Source organism: Notamacropus eugenii, chromosome 1 (genome assembly GCF_028372415.1).
Source record: "Notamacropus eugenii isolate mMacEug1 chromosome 1, mMacEug1.pri_v2, whole genome shotgun sequence".
Lineage (NCBI taxonomy): Eukaryota > Metazoa > Chordata > Mammalia > Diprotodontia > Macropodidae > Notamacropus > Notamacropus eugenii.
In genome coordinates, this window is record NC_092872.1 from 223626298 (window position 1) to 223642682 (window position 16385).

Here is a 16385-nt window from a genome sequence, read left to right on the forward strand (position 1 = left end):
TGATCATAGAAAAGCTTTCTGTCAGGAATGTCAGTCCTACGATTTCCATATTAGTCACCTCCACTCTCTAGCTCCCCTCTGTTCAGGGAAAGATTTGAGAAGAAACTTAGGATCATAGGATCCCATACCTTGAGTTTTGTCTAACTCATCCTTCCCTTTCAGTTTGCCAATTAAGTGCCTTCCCTCGTGTCACACAACTTAAAGGCTAACTCTCCCAATATATCTTACCTGAATTCGTGAGGAAAACTGTCCTCTCCCCCATCAATTTTCTTATGCATCTTGCCTGGTCTTACCTTTTGTACATATTTCATTCTCCCTTGTGTCATCATTATCCGAGTATGTCACTACCTTTGATGAGGTTGGAAAAGTCTTATGAGCAAGTCTATTGTATGACTGTATTCAAAGTACTGAGCAAAAGCCCTTGAGCATAATACTTTACACATCTTTTCAGAATGAGTGAGCCAAGGATATGACAGCCAATGGTTCCATATAAGGTTAATGGGTGCTTGCAAAAGGGAACTCTATTATTTTAATTTACGACTTCAAGACAAGCTCAACCTCCTCCAAACACTTATACTCTCTGTTTCTGTCATTCTCTTTGTATCTCTGTCTATCTCTCTCTCTGTGTCCCTATCTGTCATACACACACACACACACACACACACACACACACACACACACACACACACACACACACACACACACACACAAGAGAAAACAAACCACAGACTTTAGTAACCTTGCAGCTATATCTTATGCTGTGACATTATCAGGTCTCAGGAGATACATGATAAACTAAACTAAAAAGGAACTTTTTGACCCAGAAGAGATCACATCTGTTGCATCATTCAGTACTCTGCTAGGTAATTTTGAAATGCCTACAAGGTCCACAACACTCTAAAGGGCAGTTTGGAACATGTAACCATTCATTCAGGGCACTTGAATGAATATCCTAATCAGAAATATTACCCATGGAAATCTAAGGAAACTGGGGAGACTTTTGACTTAAAATTAACCAGAAGATATAACATAAGTCAAAGATATGGAATGCCCTTTTAAAAATACCTTTCCTCTTGAGCACACACATGCAAAAAAATACCAGTTTGAAAATGGTTTTAGATTACTGAGACAAAATTAATTTCATATGCTTAAAAGAAGCAGGTAATATTATCCTCCATAATATTTGTTTTTTTAGAGAGGCTAAATGGGATGAGAGAGACAGACAGACAGACAGGGACAGAGAGAGACAGAGAGAGACAGGGAGAGAGAGACAGAAACAGAGACAGAAAGAGAGATCCTTGAAGCTAAAAATCTGAATTCAAATCCTGTATCCAATATATATTTGTCTGGCCCTGGACAGTTCTCTTTACTCATCAGTGCCCTAGACAGCTCTCTAAGACTGAAAGATAGATAGAACAGGTATTAAGTATTTAACATGTGCCAAGCACTCTGTGTAAAACTATGAGCTATAGAGAAAGTTCCAGCTTGTGTTAGAGAGAGTAAGCTTACCAGAGTTTCCTATACCAATGAAACCCCATTTCCATCCTCTATTCATCTCTCTCCTCTCCTCTCCTCCTCCTCCTCCTCTGTCTCTCTCTTTCTCTCTGTCTCTGTCTCTGTCTCTGTCTCTGTCTCTGTTTCTCTGTGTCTCTGTCTTTGTCTCTGTGTCTGTGTCTCTGTCTCTGTCTCTCTGTCTCTCTCTCTCTCTCTCTCTCTTCCCCTCCCTCTCTCTCTTTCAGTTGGTGCTAATGGATATCACAGAGACTGCACAAAGCTATAAAAGTGAAACTTCAATGGGCTATTTCAAAATACACTCAATCTATATCAGTCACACAGACCAACAAAGAAAACAAAACAGTGAAGGACTTGATGAACTGTTCAGGGAGCAAAACCAGGATTACACACATTTAATTTTAAAAAGTTTGAGCCATATATCATTCCCTTGGTATTTTCTCAATCAACCACTAAGTGGCAGCACTGACCACATTTTGAACAAAATAATCTTGCAGAAAGGGAATACAGATGCTCCTCAAATCCAAAATGTGGTCAGGTGAGTCAGAATTCCATCCCCATTCCCAACACACATACTATTACCACCAAAATAATTCTGAGAGGGACTTGAATGAGAATTCAGCTCATGATGCTCACCCACATGCATTGATCACTCTTTATAAATGAAGTTAAAATTGTACCTAAACAATGTAAAACTTACATGTGAATATTGAAAACATCCAGAAAGTTATCTGCATATATATTAAAATATCTTTGCCTGGGATCGTAGATACCATGTGTCTGACTATGTGATCAGTTTAGAATATGGGTTTGTAACCAGGTAACCTAAATACCTGCTTGCTATAAAAATGGACATAGAAGTAAAGAGTAAAGAAATATAATCTGCATCAGAAGAAATTTTTTGCTTGCACCTGGAATTCTGCAGTATTAATTATGCACATTTTCAGTGTAAAAGGACAAAATCTTTAAACTATTTTTGCCATTAAGAATCAGGACATGGACAATATGGAGTCAAAAAGACTGGTTTCATATCCTGTCTCTGATGCTAACCAGCTCAGTGTCTGTAGGCAAATTTCTCAACTTCTTAAAGTCCCAGTTCCTTCATCTGTAAAATGGGTATGACAGCACAATGTAGTAGATACAAGGTCAGGCTCTGAATCAGGCAGACTGTGTCCAACTCCAGAATCTGATACATGCTGACTGAGTCACATTGACCAAATCACTAAATCTTTCATTGCCCTAGGATACTTTCTAATTTACAGAAGACTTGCAGGTATACATTGAGAGAGAGAGTTACCTTACCCAGAGTTCCCTTCAGCAGTGAAATCTTAGGATCAGGAAAAAAATAGCTTGACAACATGTGGGGAGTTAGTAAAAGCATGGGCATCACAAAGTGGTTGTGAGATTCATAGCTAACATATGAAAGCACTTTCCAACCCTTATAGCACAATATGTCTTTTATCATTGATCATGATCAATATTTGTATTCTGATCCTCTATTAATTCTCTCTCTCTCTCTCTCTCCAGAATTCTCTAATGCCTTAGCACACCTGTTCTTAATCTGGTGTCTGTGACCTTTTAAAATATATATATATATATATATATATATATATACAGAACTGTATTTCAATATAATTGCTTTCCTTTGTAATTTTATGTATTTTATTTTATGCATTTAAAACATTATCCTGAGGACAGATCCATAGGTTTCACCAGGCAAGGGTCTACATCCCAATAAAAAAATAAAAAAATTCTCTCAGTGAGATTTGCATTTCTGTGTATTTGTTTTAATAATAACAGAATGTAAGCTCCTTGGGTTCAAGGGATGTTTCATTTTTGTCTTTCTGTGCCTAACATCTAGTTTGGTGTCTGGAACGTAGTAGGTGTTTAATAAGTGCTTATTGGCTAATTAAGCACTTGAAATAGGATATCAGATTTAATGTCATGTAAGTATTTTCATGAAGAACCCTTCAGTTTTTCCCCTTCCCTCTTTTTCCCAGTCCTCTAGGTGATCCCCAATGCTAGAGTGGTTCAGGCCCTCCACCAAAAAGATATTTTGTTCTTACATACACACACACACACACACACACACACGCACATGCACATGCACACACACACACGCATGCACACACATACACACTCCTACATACTCTCTGGATTGCTTATTTCTTCAGAGCATAAAACATTACTTATTACTTATCCTTCATTCAGTGCAGGTCTAAGAAGGGATGCTTTAGGAAAAAAAAATGTATGATACCCAGATAATTTATTAGGGCCTAGGTCACAAGCACAAACAATTTTATGTCCTATATGTGCATCTCGATTTGCAGTAATGAATACTGATCTGGTAAGTGGCTTCAAGATTCCACATCTGAGAGAGCTCCAGGAAAGCCTGAACTCGAATGCAATTGAGATGCCAGTCTTGGACTCCAAGATTTGGAATGTATTCATAGAGGTCCTGCTCTGTTAACTTCTTTGATCCTAACATTTTGTGGATGATGCACTGAAATCAACAGACTATTCACAGGGAGCAGGGACACACTGGCAAAAAAGTGGCAGGACTCGCCCCTTCCCTCCCAGTAGTTCCCAGTGTGGATAGGCATTCACAGCAGGAGTGAAGAGGGCAAATGAAATCACTCATTTTGTCAGGGAAAGTAATGTTGACTGTATTGATGAACACCCAGAAGAGAATTCTTGACCAAATTAAAAAAGAACGCAAAAAAATAAGGATTTGAGAAAAGGAAGAATGTTTTAAAACATGTTTAAACGTCATTCCCTTTACTTTGTCTCCAACTGATATGTGCTGGTGTGTCAAACAGTTCCTTAAATATGATTCCTGTTTGGCAGTAGAGGGTAACTAAATTGAATGAATATAGAACGTTTTAAAAAGTCACTTCTGCAAAAAGCAGCATCTACAAGCTTTTCAATCCAAGTTGAGATTTAGTTTTTATTGTTATATTTTATACTATGTTATAACAAGTGGCATCAATAAGTTTTGCAATGATGCACAGTCCCTGGATAGAGGACTTTGCTGTTAAAGAGTGATAGTTATGGGGTCCAATGAATTAAAGAAATATACTTAAACTTAGATTTATAAAGTTTCAGAAATATGCTACAACTTAGAGCACTGGCCTTGGAGAAAGGACTGTCATGGTTCAAATCAGCATTCCAACATTTAAAAACTGTGTGACCTTGGTAAAGCCCTTTATTTCTCTAAGACTCAGTGTTTACATATGTAAAAGAGGGAGTAGTAATACTTTTACTATTTATCTTACTGTAAGGAAAGCCCTTTGCAAAATTCAAAGTGCTATATGCCTTATTAATATTTTAGTACTATTATTAAAAGTAGTCATACTAGGATTGACATCCAGATCTGTGCTTTCATTGGCATATGGATCTCCTGCTGTGTAAATTCCCTCCACCAATGCAGGATGGTGATTGGACAACCTCTCTGTACCTCCAGATAGCCACCTCTTAAAAATTGTGTGAGGCATTGGTAAATCAAGAGGTTCCATAGTTAATTTATGTCAGAGGCTGGTCTTGAACTCAGGGATGTCTAATTCCAAAACCTGCCTTATATCCACTTTGCCATGCAGCCTATATTACCTGATAATTCCCCATTTTTCTGCCTCCATGAACAGCATCTGTCCCATCTGTAGCTTTCTCATGAATCGCATCAACTTCTTATCTGAGGCCTCATCACCTCTACCCTGAACTATTGTAGGAGTTTTGGATTGATCTTTTCCTACTCTGTCATCTTCCACCCAGTTGCCAAAGTAATTTTCCTTTCATGAATTTCTGACCATGTCACATTCTTATTCAATAAACATCAGTGATTCCTTAATGTCTCTAGAAAAAAGAATCAACTGCTCTGTTTGGCTATTAAGCCAGGCCTGCATCTATCAAACTAGCCACATTATGCGTTTTTCTCTCTTTCTCTCTTTTTTCTTTATAGTATGTGGTCCAGTCAAAGTGGTCTTCTTTGCCTCATGTCTGTTATACTCTGTCTCCCATCTTGTTACCTCTGCACTGGCTTCTGCCAGCACAGTACAATATATTCTCATCTGACCTCAAAGTCTAGACTCCTTACTTATTTGAGACTCAGTCCAAAGAACATGTTTTATATAAAGCCTTCTTGACTCCCCTGCCAGTTGCTACTGTTCTCCCTCCTGAACTTCTCTCACTTAACTGTCTTATATTTCTTTTATATTTCTTCTGCTTGCAGTTACATGTCTATGTGTTTCCTCCCTGTGATGGCTTATAAGGTCCTCGAGAGTAGGGAATGTTTTATTTTATTTTTGTATCCTTAGTACCCGGGAAAGTGACTGTCACATAGTAAGTACTTTATTTTTAGCAACTGACACATGGTAGGCACTTAGTAAATTCAAAATGATTGATTAACTTTTCATAGCTATTATTATTATTGAGTAAGTACCTATGTTTCATTTTTGATTCTTCCACTATTCCAGAAAAGTGGTATCTCCAGGAATTCACAAGGCCATTATTCACATATTTCAAGGCATAAAATTATGATTTTTTAAAAAATGTCACTCAGTCAGCCTCCTCTAACTCTAAATAAATGTCTCATTCTCTTCATTCCCCTTGCCTTCTGAAGATTAGAATCTCTTTGAAGATGACAAGATTTCCTATTTCTCTAGATCAGAATCCAGACTTTCCAGTTTTACTCTATCAGTAATCATTGCTGCTTCCAGAAAGAATATGTGTTACTTCACTAGACTATCTGTTCCACATCTTGTTAAACAATTGTAAAGTGAAACCCTTTCCTATGAATGTTTAATGAACTTAGGGGAATGTCTAACATTGAAGATTCATTTGTTAAACACTGTGAATAGGAAAGAATTCCAAGTAGGCAGACCTGACTTCAGGACACAAGACTGGTTGGATTTCCCTCAAGAGGAAAGCATTCTGATCATTGGAGTGGCCCCTCACACATCTTCTGGAGCAGATAAGCAAACTTTTCTTCTGCTGTTGGGCCTGCCAGATGTAGTGGACTTGCCTTGAGTGGAAGGAGAATGGGCCTTCCTATTTCTCTTCTGTTTCCTAATTGTCGTCTTTCAGTTCAGACCACAGAAAGAAGGAAATCCTACAGGTGCTAGAAAAAGTACCCTCTCCTTAGCAACATGCTAATAAAGTAGATGGAGTGCTTGAGGCAGATGGAGCAAGCAGGATGAAGGATATGAGATATGAGACAAAATACAGGATGAGACAAGCCAGAAAAAGTGATCAGAGAAGACTATGCATTGAAGTCCCCACTGGGGACTTACCTGTGTGCTTTCACAAAGCAGTCCCTTACTTGACATTTCAAAACATCTCTATCCCTCCCCTTTTCCTATTTCCTTTTCCATTCTTTTTGCTTATCTGTATGACAAAGGCACCTCCAGACTAATATCCCAGGCATTCCAGAGTCCTGCCCACCCCTCCTCCCCTTCCTTCTATTCCATTGAGTTGTATATAGACCAAACTCCTATCCCCAATAATGACTCTGCCTCCCATTGGGGAGCAGGGATCACCACCTATGCTGTGCCTCCTATGGGAGCAGGCCCTCTTGGGTCTGCAACCCCAATAAATGCCTTTCTTTAACTTGGAGAGTTGTCTGAGTGAATTTCTTTCAGGACACTAGAACCCAACATTCTTGGGATGTACCCTGAACTTCCTCAATACTTTGCTACTCTTCCTAAATCTGTCTTGCCATCATCTTGGGAAGTAGCATGGTCATCATTTCCTCATCTTTAAAATGAGGTTTTCAGATTATACAGTCTCAGAAGTCCTTTCCAAGCCTAAATCAGTGATTATATGATTATTCAGTTAATAGATATTTTAGCACCTACTATGTGTCAGGTTCCATGCAAAACATTGGGGATAATGAAGAATGCAAAAGATAGTCCCTGATGATTGTTATAAGGGTCATTTATGTTTCTAACTAAGGTATATGCCTTAATAGGATAACTAGACTATACTGTCATTCACAGTTCTCAGAACCATTTGGACTAGGTTCCTGAATTTTAACTTGAATCAAAGCAAATCATCCAGGAGAATCAAAGTATCCTAGGAATGAGAAGACTGGCAATTCAAAGCTCTACTTTATTTGTGGCACAAACTCATTCTAATCTGTGCAGCTCCATGAGGCTATCAGATATTTACTCTCTGGGAGTCACCTCTTTCCTAGGTCTGCTGCTTTACTGACCAGGATAGGTTATAACTTCTGGCTAAGGCAATTTATTTGGAGGATGTCATGAAAATAGCAGTGAACCAGGAGATTAAAGGCCACAGGCACTGGAATAATGTTGATGAAAGATGCAAGTAGAACAGGAAACTGGGGTAGATTAGAGGTTAAGTAACTTGGCAAAAGTCACAAAGTAAGTAACTTGGAACTTAAGCCTGCCTCTTCTGACTTTAAGTCCATTGCTATTAACTTTACACTTTGCTAGGTAATGTTTATGCCTCTGTCAATGTCAAGGAACAATTATGCATTTGCAAAATGCAGTCTGTTTCTATACTAGAGAATATACATACTAGATGAGAGGCATCACTCTACTTTTCAGATTACTAGGGAGAGTGATAATAAAGTTACCTAATTCATGGATGACAACAAGTTCAGAAGGATAGCTAGGGTCAAAATCAGGAACTGAACAGATTCTTTCAGTACAGAGCTTTGGGTTTCATAGGGATGAATTTGGAATTTCATAGGGGTACATATAATACTGGACAGTTAGGTCCTCCCCCAAAATCAGTGAAGAAATATGGGATGGGGGGGAGATATGAAACAGAATTGAAGATTTCAGGAAACTCCAACCTCAATATCAGCTACTTTTAAAATATGGCAACCCAAAATAATAAGGTAAATTCAGATTGCATTAATGGAAGTATAGTGAGACAAAGGAGGGAAGTGCTAGTGATGCCATGTTCTGCCAAATGAGGACTGGTTATAGGAACTGAGAATATTTAGTCTACGAAAGAAAGAATTAAATGGATATGGTATCCATTGCCATATGTTTGAAAGATTGTAATTGGGAATAAAGAACATATTTGTTCTGCTTAGTCCCCTGGGACATAGCTAGGAACAATGAATAAGATATTGTCAAGAGGACAATTTTACCTTGATATGAGGAAGATTTACCTAATCATTGAAGTTCTCTTGAAATAGAATTGATAGCCTTGGGATCTAGGGAGTTCCCCAATACTGGAACTCTACAGGGAAAAGATGAAGGACCAGTTGGTGAGCAAATAGAGGACAAAAAAGGATTGGATGAAGTGATCTTTGAAATCACTTCTAATCTAATATTCTGTGATCCTTTGTTATATGATGACCTTTGTTATATAGTCTCAGCTGAGCATTTAATAATTAGTTGGTGTTTGTTAAATTTCTCTCAAACTCATCATATTTTTTAAAAATGAAGATTGTTGCCTGGAAAAAATAAGAAAATGATGAGTAAATACTGTACAAATCATAAAATGCTATACCAAATTAAGATGCTTTCATTCCACTGAAGGGTCAATTGAAGAATCACGGGTTGCCTGTTATATAATAAGCACGAAAATTTATATAATTCCTTTAAAGTTTCTTTTACATTAATTATGCTTCCTTTATATCAGAGATATATGTCATACAAGTATTAGTACTCCTTCTTTACAGATAATAGAACTTAGATCAGAGAGATTAAGAGACTTCTCTGTGACAAAAAAGCAAATTAATATTGGAGCAAAATTTTTTATTGCAGTCCTCTTAACTTCAAGTCCACTGCTTTTTTTTTTTTTAAAAACTACAGCCAGATGCTTCTCTAAGATTAACTAGTAACATATATAAAACAAAACATCAAAGGACTTCAACTCACAGGAGATTAAGACAGAAATATGAAGAATATTTTAACGTTATATCAGAAGTGACTAACATAATCATTAGTGAAAATTCAAACTTTATCCTACCACTGCAAAATCAAAATAAAAGCATAGTATCATCCTTCTTCAACTATTCCAAAAGGAAGTTTAGCAAAATGTTGGTGTGAGAAGATTATCATTTGTGGGCAACATCTAAATACATCTGTTCTGTACAACATAATGACATTTTTGGTAATGATTTCTTAGAATCACAAATGATATAAAAATTTGGAGCGATTTAAACATGTGGAGGGGCTTTAATGTATCCTGGGTGATTGCCTATTCTACTGAAATGCTTGGTTTGTACCAATGGCTTTGTTCCAGGGCCTTTTGTTCATCAGAAGCTGAAAATGCTACATTATAGAGAATGGAAGGAAATGGTACCCTTGGATAGAGAATAACTATAAAAAGGAGAGAAATACCTCTGTGTTTATCAAACAGAATTCTCTTCTTTTTAATTGTTTTGTACTGTTTTGCATAACTGATATTTTTGAGACTCTATCAAAGTAACATTGCTTCAGGCTGCAGATAGGAGCCACGTGCAAAAAAGCCAATGCTTGGTCCTTGATAAAATGCCTTCTCAGCTTCAACAAATAAGAAATGTTCTTTTAAGGAACATGTGCAAGTGCATGTATGCGTGTGCATGTGTGTGTGTAAGTATTTGTACATATATATTCACATAACATCCATACATATATCTTCTCAGAGTTATATATGCATGTGTGTATACCTATACAGACATAAATACATATAGACGTATAAACATGATAATTACACAACATTTGTGTCTTAGTAATGAAAACAATACAGAAGGTAGGCAGGCAGGCAGGAAGGAAGGATTATCAAGTTATTACCCATATCCCATGCAGTTTAAATTAATGGTTAAAAATTGGAAGGTTACGTTATCTCCTATACTCCAAGTACTGTACTAAGTGCTTTTTGATTTTGATCCTCAAAATAACCCCATGAATGAAGCGCTATTATTATCCCTATTTTGCAGTGGTTAAAACTCAGTCAGATACCATTAACTTGTTCAGGGTCACACAGCTTGTGTCTGAGGTTGGATTTGCACTTGGATCTTCCTGATTCTAGGCACAGAGTTCCATCCACCATGCATTTTAAATTGGGCATTTCAACACATTTTAAAAAAATATTAATTTTTCATTCCCAAAAACAGAATTACCAATAGCATCTAGCATCACATATTTAGAGTTAGAGGGGAGTACAAAGGTTATTCAGCCAACCCTAACATTTTGCAGATGAAGAAACTTGGCACTAAAATTTTCCATGACTGCCCAGTGTCACACAAGTAGTAAGTATCAGAACTGGGACTTGAAACCAGACTGTCTAACTGTAAATGAGCTGTTCCTTCCAGTGCCCCTGCTGCCTCCTTTTCATAGTACTGAAAGTAGTCCATAGCTCCTAAATTTCACTAGTAAACTGTTTAGAAGTTGCAATTTATGACTGCCAAAGTCTAAAAACAAAGTAGCTTCTGTTCTTTTTGCCAAAGTCCCTTTGCCCTTTCTCCCATGTCTACCCTTAAGACACAGAGCCATCCTTCCATATACAGAGATTCAGCACTTCTGAGACAGTTCAAGCTCAAGTACAGCCAGCACCAGGAGCACCCATTATCTCAGTGAATCCAATTGCATTGCTCCAGGGCACACTTGGTCAGATCACTTACATTTGGCTGCTGGCCTCTGCTCTGTGCCACATTTTCTGACTTGACCATCATGCTGGAGGCATTGAGGCTGTATTTTTTAACATTCTGCATTTCTTTCAGCTGCCCCTGTATTTGTTTAGCTTGTTTCCTGCAGGTAGAAATGAAAAAAAACAAACATGTATTTGTTTATATTCAAAGATATTCAATATGTATGCAATTTTGACTCCTCAGAACAAACACCATTCTTATAACCTCTGACATTTACGATTTTCTAAAGATAGCAATATTAAATTACCAAGGAGTTATCATTCCCATCACACTAGGGAACCACATGCAATGAATCTAATTGAGCTGAAGTCTCCTATTATCCATGAAAATACTGAGGAGTGGGCAGATGTGTCATTCTTAAATGGAGTTTATGTGGGGGAGGAAAGATAAATGCTTTCAGCCTCCTGGCTTCTCTGACTTCCTTCAGGACTCATGCCAAATCCAACCTTCTATAAGAGGCCTTTTTACTATGTCCCCCAGTGTCTTCCCTCTAAGATTTTGTCCCATTTAGACTATATATATGTATCTTTTGTGTACATAATTGTTTGAGTATTGCATTCCCCTTAAAATGTGAATCCCTTGAAGGCTGGGGATAGTTTTGTTTTCTTTTGTATTTTTTTTTGGGGGTGTTATTTGCCCTTTATATTCCCAGTGCTTTGCACAATGCTTTGTGTACAATAAATACAGAATAAGTACTTACAGCATACCCTGTATGTGTTGCTCAAAAGGTTTTAGCCCTGAGTTATTTAGTATAAGGAATCTGAAATAGAATAGTAGCAAGGAGTGGAGTCAAGATGGCAGAGTAGAAGCAAGGACCTGTTAGAGCTCTCTTCACAAACCCCTCAAGAAACCTATAAAAATGACTAGCCAAATTCTAGAGCAGCAGAATCCACAAAATGACAGACTAAAGAAAATTTCTAGCCCAAGACGATCTGGAAGATCTACAAGAATGGTCTATCACACCAGACTGGGAGTGGAGTGTAGTTTGTTGTGGGCCTAGCATGGAGAGAATGGTAGCAGGTCTTAGAGAACTGAGTCACTGGAAGCTACTGTGCTTTTCAGATTTCTCAAGCCACAAACACCAAAGACAGCTTCCAATATCAGTGGAAAGGTCTCTCACTTGGTTGAGAGGGAAGTATGACCCTGTCCCAGCCCTAGCCTTGACCCTATGCCCAGGGTGGCAGCAGCCACTGCTGAAGCAGAAGCAACTTCTGGATCCTATCACTTAACAAAGAGCTCAAAAGTCAAGTAATTGACTGGGAAAATGAGAAAATTGGGAAAAAGAGACAAACTATAGATTCTTACTTTTTCAATGAAGAGATATATTTTCTTACATCATTAGTGACAAGGAAGATCAAAACATATAACCAGAAGAAGACAACAAAGTTTAAGCTTCTGCATCCAAAGCCTCCAAGAAAAATATGAACTGGTATCAGGATATGGAAGAGCTCAAAAAGATTTTGAAAACCAAGTGAGAGGAGTAGAGGAAAAATTGGGAAGAGAAATGAGTGATACAAAAAATCATGAAAAATGAGTGAATAGCTTGCTGAAGGAAACTCAAGAAAGTGCTGGAGAAAGCAACACCTCTAAAATTAGACTAACCCAAATAGCAAAAGAGGCACAAAAAGCCAATGAGGAAAAGAATGCCTTAAAAAGCAGAATTGACCAAATGGAAAAGGAGGTGCAAAAGTTCACTGAAGAAAATTAAAAATTAGAATGAAGCAAATGGAAGCTAATGATTTTGTGAGAAATCAAGAAATTATAAAATAGAACCAACAGAATGAAAAAACATAGACGACAATGTGAAATATCTCATTGGAAAAACAACTGATCTGGAAAATGGATCCAAGAGAGACAATTAAAAAAATATCAGACCACCTAAAAGCCATAATCATAAAAAAGAGCCTAGACAACATCTTTCAAGAAATTATCAAGAAAACTGTCCTGATATTCGAAAACTAGAGGGGGAAATAGAAATGGAAATAATCCACTGTTCACCTCCTGAAAGAGATCCCAAAAGGAAAACTCCTATGAGTATTGTAGTTAAATTCCAGAGTTCCCAGTTCAAAGAGAAAATATTGCAATCAGCTAGAACAAAACAATTCAAGTATTGTGGAAGCATAATCAGGATAACACAAGATTTACCAGGTTCTACATTAAGGGAATCAGAGGTCTTGGAATATGATATTCCAGAGGTCAGAGGAGATAGGATTAAAACTAAGAATCACCTACCCAGCAAAACTAAGTATAATACTTTAGGGGAAAAAAATGAAATTTCAATGAAATAGATGACTTCCAAGCATTCTTATTGAAAAGACCAAGCTGAATAGAAAATCTGACTTTCAAATACAAGATTCAAGAGAAGCATGGAAAGTTAAGCAAAGAAAAACTATAAGGGGCTTATTAAAGTTGAACTTTTTACATCCTTACATGGAAAAATGAAATTTTAACTCATTAGAACTTTCTCAGTATTAAGAGAGTTGGAGGGAATATATATGTGTGTGTGTGTGTGTGTGTGTGGAGAGAGAGAGAGAGAGAGAGAGAGAGAGAGAGAAAGAGAGAGAGAGAGAGAAGACAGAGTGTGCAGAGGGTGAGCTGATTATTAAGGTATATCTAAAAAGAAAATTAAATGTTGAGAGGAATGTACTAGGAGAAAGAAAAAGGGAGATGTAGAATGTAGTAAATCATTTCATAAAAAAGGTAAGAGAGAGTTTTTGCAGTGGATGGGATAAAGGGGAAGGTGAGAGGGAATAAGGGAGCTTTCCTTTCATTGACTTTGGATTCAGGAAGGAAAAACATACACACACAATTTGGTACGTAAGTTTATCTTACCTGACAGAAAAGCAGGGGGGAAGGTGAGAAGAGAGGGGAGATAATAGAAGAGACAACAGATTGGGGGACAGGGTAATCAGAAGCAAACACTTTGGTAAATGGACAGGTCAAACGAGAGAATAGAATAAATGGAGGGCAGGACAGGATAAAGGGAAATATAGTTAGTCTTTCACAACATGACTGTTATGGAAGTGTTTTGCATGACTACACATGCATAACCTATTTTGTATTGCTTGCTTTCTCAATGAGGGTGGATGGGGAGGGAGGAAAGGAGAGAATGTGGAACCGAAGTTTTAAAAATAAATGTTAAAATTTGTTCTTACATGCCACTAGGAAATAAAATATATAGGCAATGGGATATAGAAATCTATCTTGTACTATAGGAAAATGGAAGAGAAGAGAATGGGGAGGTGAAAGAAGGGAAAATAGATTGGAGGAAAGGGTAATCAAAATACATACTGTCCTGGGGTGAGGGAAAGGGGAAGATAGGAAAAAATTTGAACTTCAAAATTTTGTGGAAGTGAATGTTGAAAACTGAAAAAAAATATATATATATTTTTAAAGAGAGAACAACAAAAGAAAAAAATAGAACAGCAACAAGAATCTGTAGGGAAGGATCCTATTTGTTGTCTCAGTGGGAAAACCTCTCCTGATGCACACTGGAGGGCCAGTTCTGTAAAGAAAAGAGGGTGGCATCTACATTCTTTGCTTTTGGAGTATTTCATTGACCTCAATGGGAAGGTGAAACCGTCTTTTTATGTTCCTCTACCTTTTGTTGTGCTGACCTACATGGTCTATTCCTCATGCCTAGAATGTTCTCCTTCTAGCTTCCTTGCTTCTTTCAAGTCCCAACTAAAACCCCACATTTTATAGAAATCCTTTCATAATTTCCCTTAATTCTAGTGCTTCTCCATGCTATTTTTTTCCTCTAATTTATCCAGTTTATAGCTTGTCAATGCAGAGTTGTTTGCCTATTGTCTCCAGATTCAGTGGTGAGCTCCTTGAGGAGCTTTTTGTTAGTTTGTTTTTGTTTTGTTTGTTTGTTTTGCCTTTCTTTGTATCCCCGGTGTAGGAGTGCCTGGCACACAAGAGATACTTATTAAATGTTTGACTGAGTCACAGTTGATCATCTCAATCAATGTTTATAGAATACTCTGATTCAAAATAAATACAAGTACTATCTGTGCTGTAGACCATTTTAGTCCCAGGATAATTGTAGAATATTTTAGGAATATAATTTCCCTTCTTACGTCACCTGAAGTGTGTTTCTGTAGAGGTTCTAGGCAGGAAGCAGCAGTTCTCAAGGGGACAAACCTCCTGAAAGAGGTTATACCTGGGCTGTGTTCTAAAGGAATCCAATCTGGAAGCTACTGTCTCATTTCTGCTGCCACCTCCTACAGGAGGTCTTCCTGATTCTCTTCATTTCACCCTCAACCCCGAGTCAGTAGCACTTTATCCCTCATAAAATGAATATATATTAACCTGTGTATACTTTATATTTTCTTAACTGTTTATTCCTTCTATCACTGCCATTAGAATGTAAGCTCCATAGGAGGAGGCAATGTTGCCTTCTTGTCTTTGTAACCTTAGTGCTTGATGTAGGTCATGACACACTGTAAGTGCTTAAGTAATATTTGTTGTCTTATTGAATATGAATCATTTTTACCTGAAATATGAAAGCACAGTTCATATTTTCTGTGTGCCTTATAGCAAAATGACCTTTGGTTGCTATGGTAGTTTTATTTAGAGGGCACTGAGAATTATAGAATTCTTTGACTTTATCATACAAGTTCAATGAAATGCTGAGAATACGGTGTAGTTGTGCCCATTCAGACATTCCTTTTATCTTCTCAGTTCTCTGAGAAGCTTTTATCCTCTTCCTGGCTTTAATCTAGTCTTAATAATCTAGCTACTTCCCAACAGCCAATCTGTAGACTATTGTTAGAAATAAATCCATTATATTTGCATTAAAAAACTCCATCACAAAATCGGTTATCATTGCTACAATAGGATCAGTGATTGAGACACTTAATATGGTGTTGGGAAACCATGGTTCAACATATTTGTTAGAAACACTAGCCTAGCTAGCATTAGGTATGTGGGCACCAAGGCAATACCTATCTATTAGATTAAAATATTACAGTTAAGTAACTATCATGGTCACCATCTTGGTAGTCCTTATCGTCATACAAAGCAGTTATATGTAGGATCAAAGATGGAGAGTGTCATGTCTTTAGAAGATGGCTTGCCCAACTCTCATTTTGTAAGCTAAAAAATTGTTCATTCACCAAAGATCAAATTCTGGACCTAAATCTTTCTCAGCTATCTTAGTATCTTTTTTCTGTTTCTGAGGATCTCCCATAGACTTCTTTTCTTTTTCCAACCTCTCTTCTCCAATTTTAAAATTCCCTCAACAATCAATCAATAGCATTTG

The 16385-nt window shown here is 37.3% G+C and overlaps 1 protein-coding gene across 1 annotated transcript in view; it reads right to left on the bottom strand.

Moving 5' to 3' along the window:
• The window catches only part of LOC140513152 (pro-neuregulin-3, membrane-bound isoform-like), a 68573-nt gene that overhangs the window by 28190 nt on the left and 23998 nt on the right, over nucleotides 1-16385 (bottom strand). The window contains exon 3 of the mRNA XM_072622574.1: nucleotides 11093-11219. Coding sequence (XP_072478675.1) covers nucleotides 11093-11219 — 127 coding nt within the window. The remainder of the gene's footprint in view (nucleotides 1-11092; nucleotides 11220-16385) is intronic.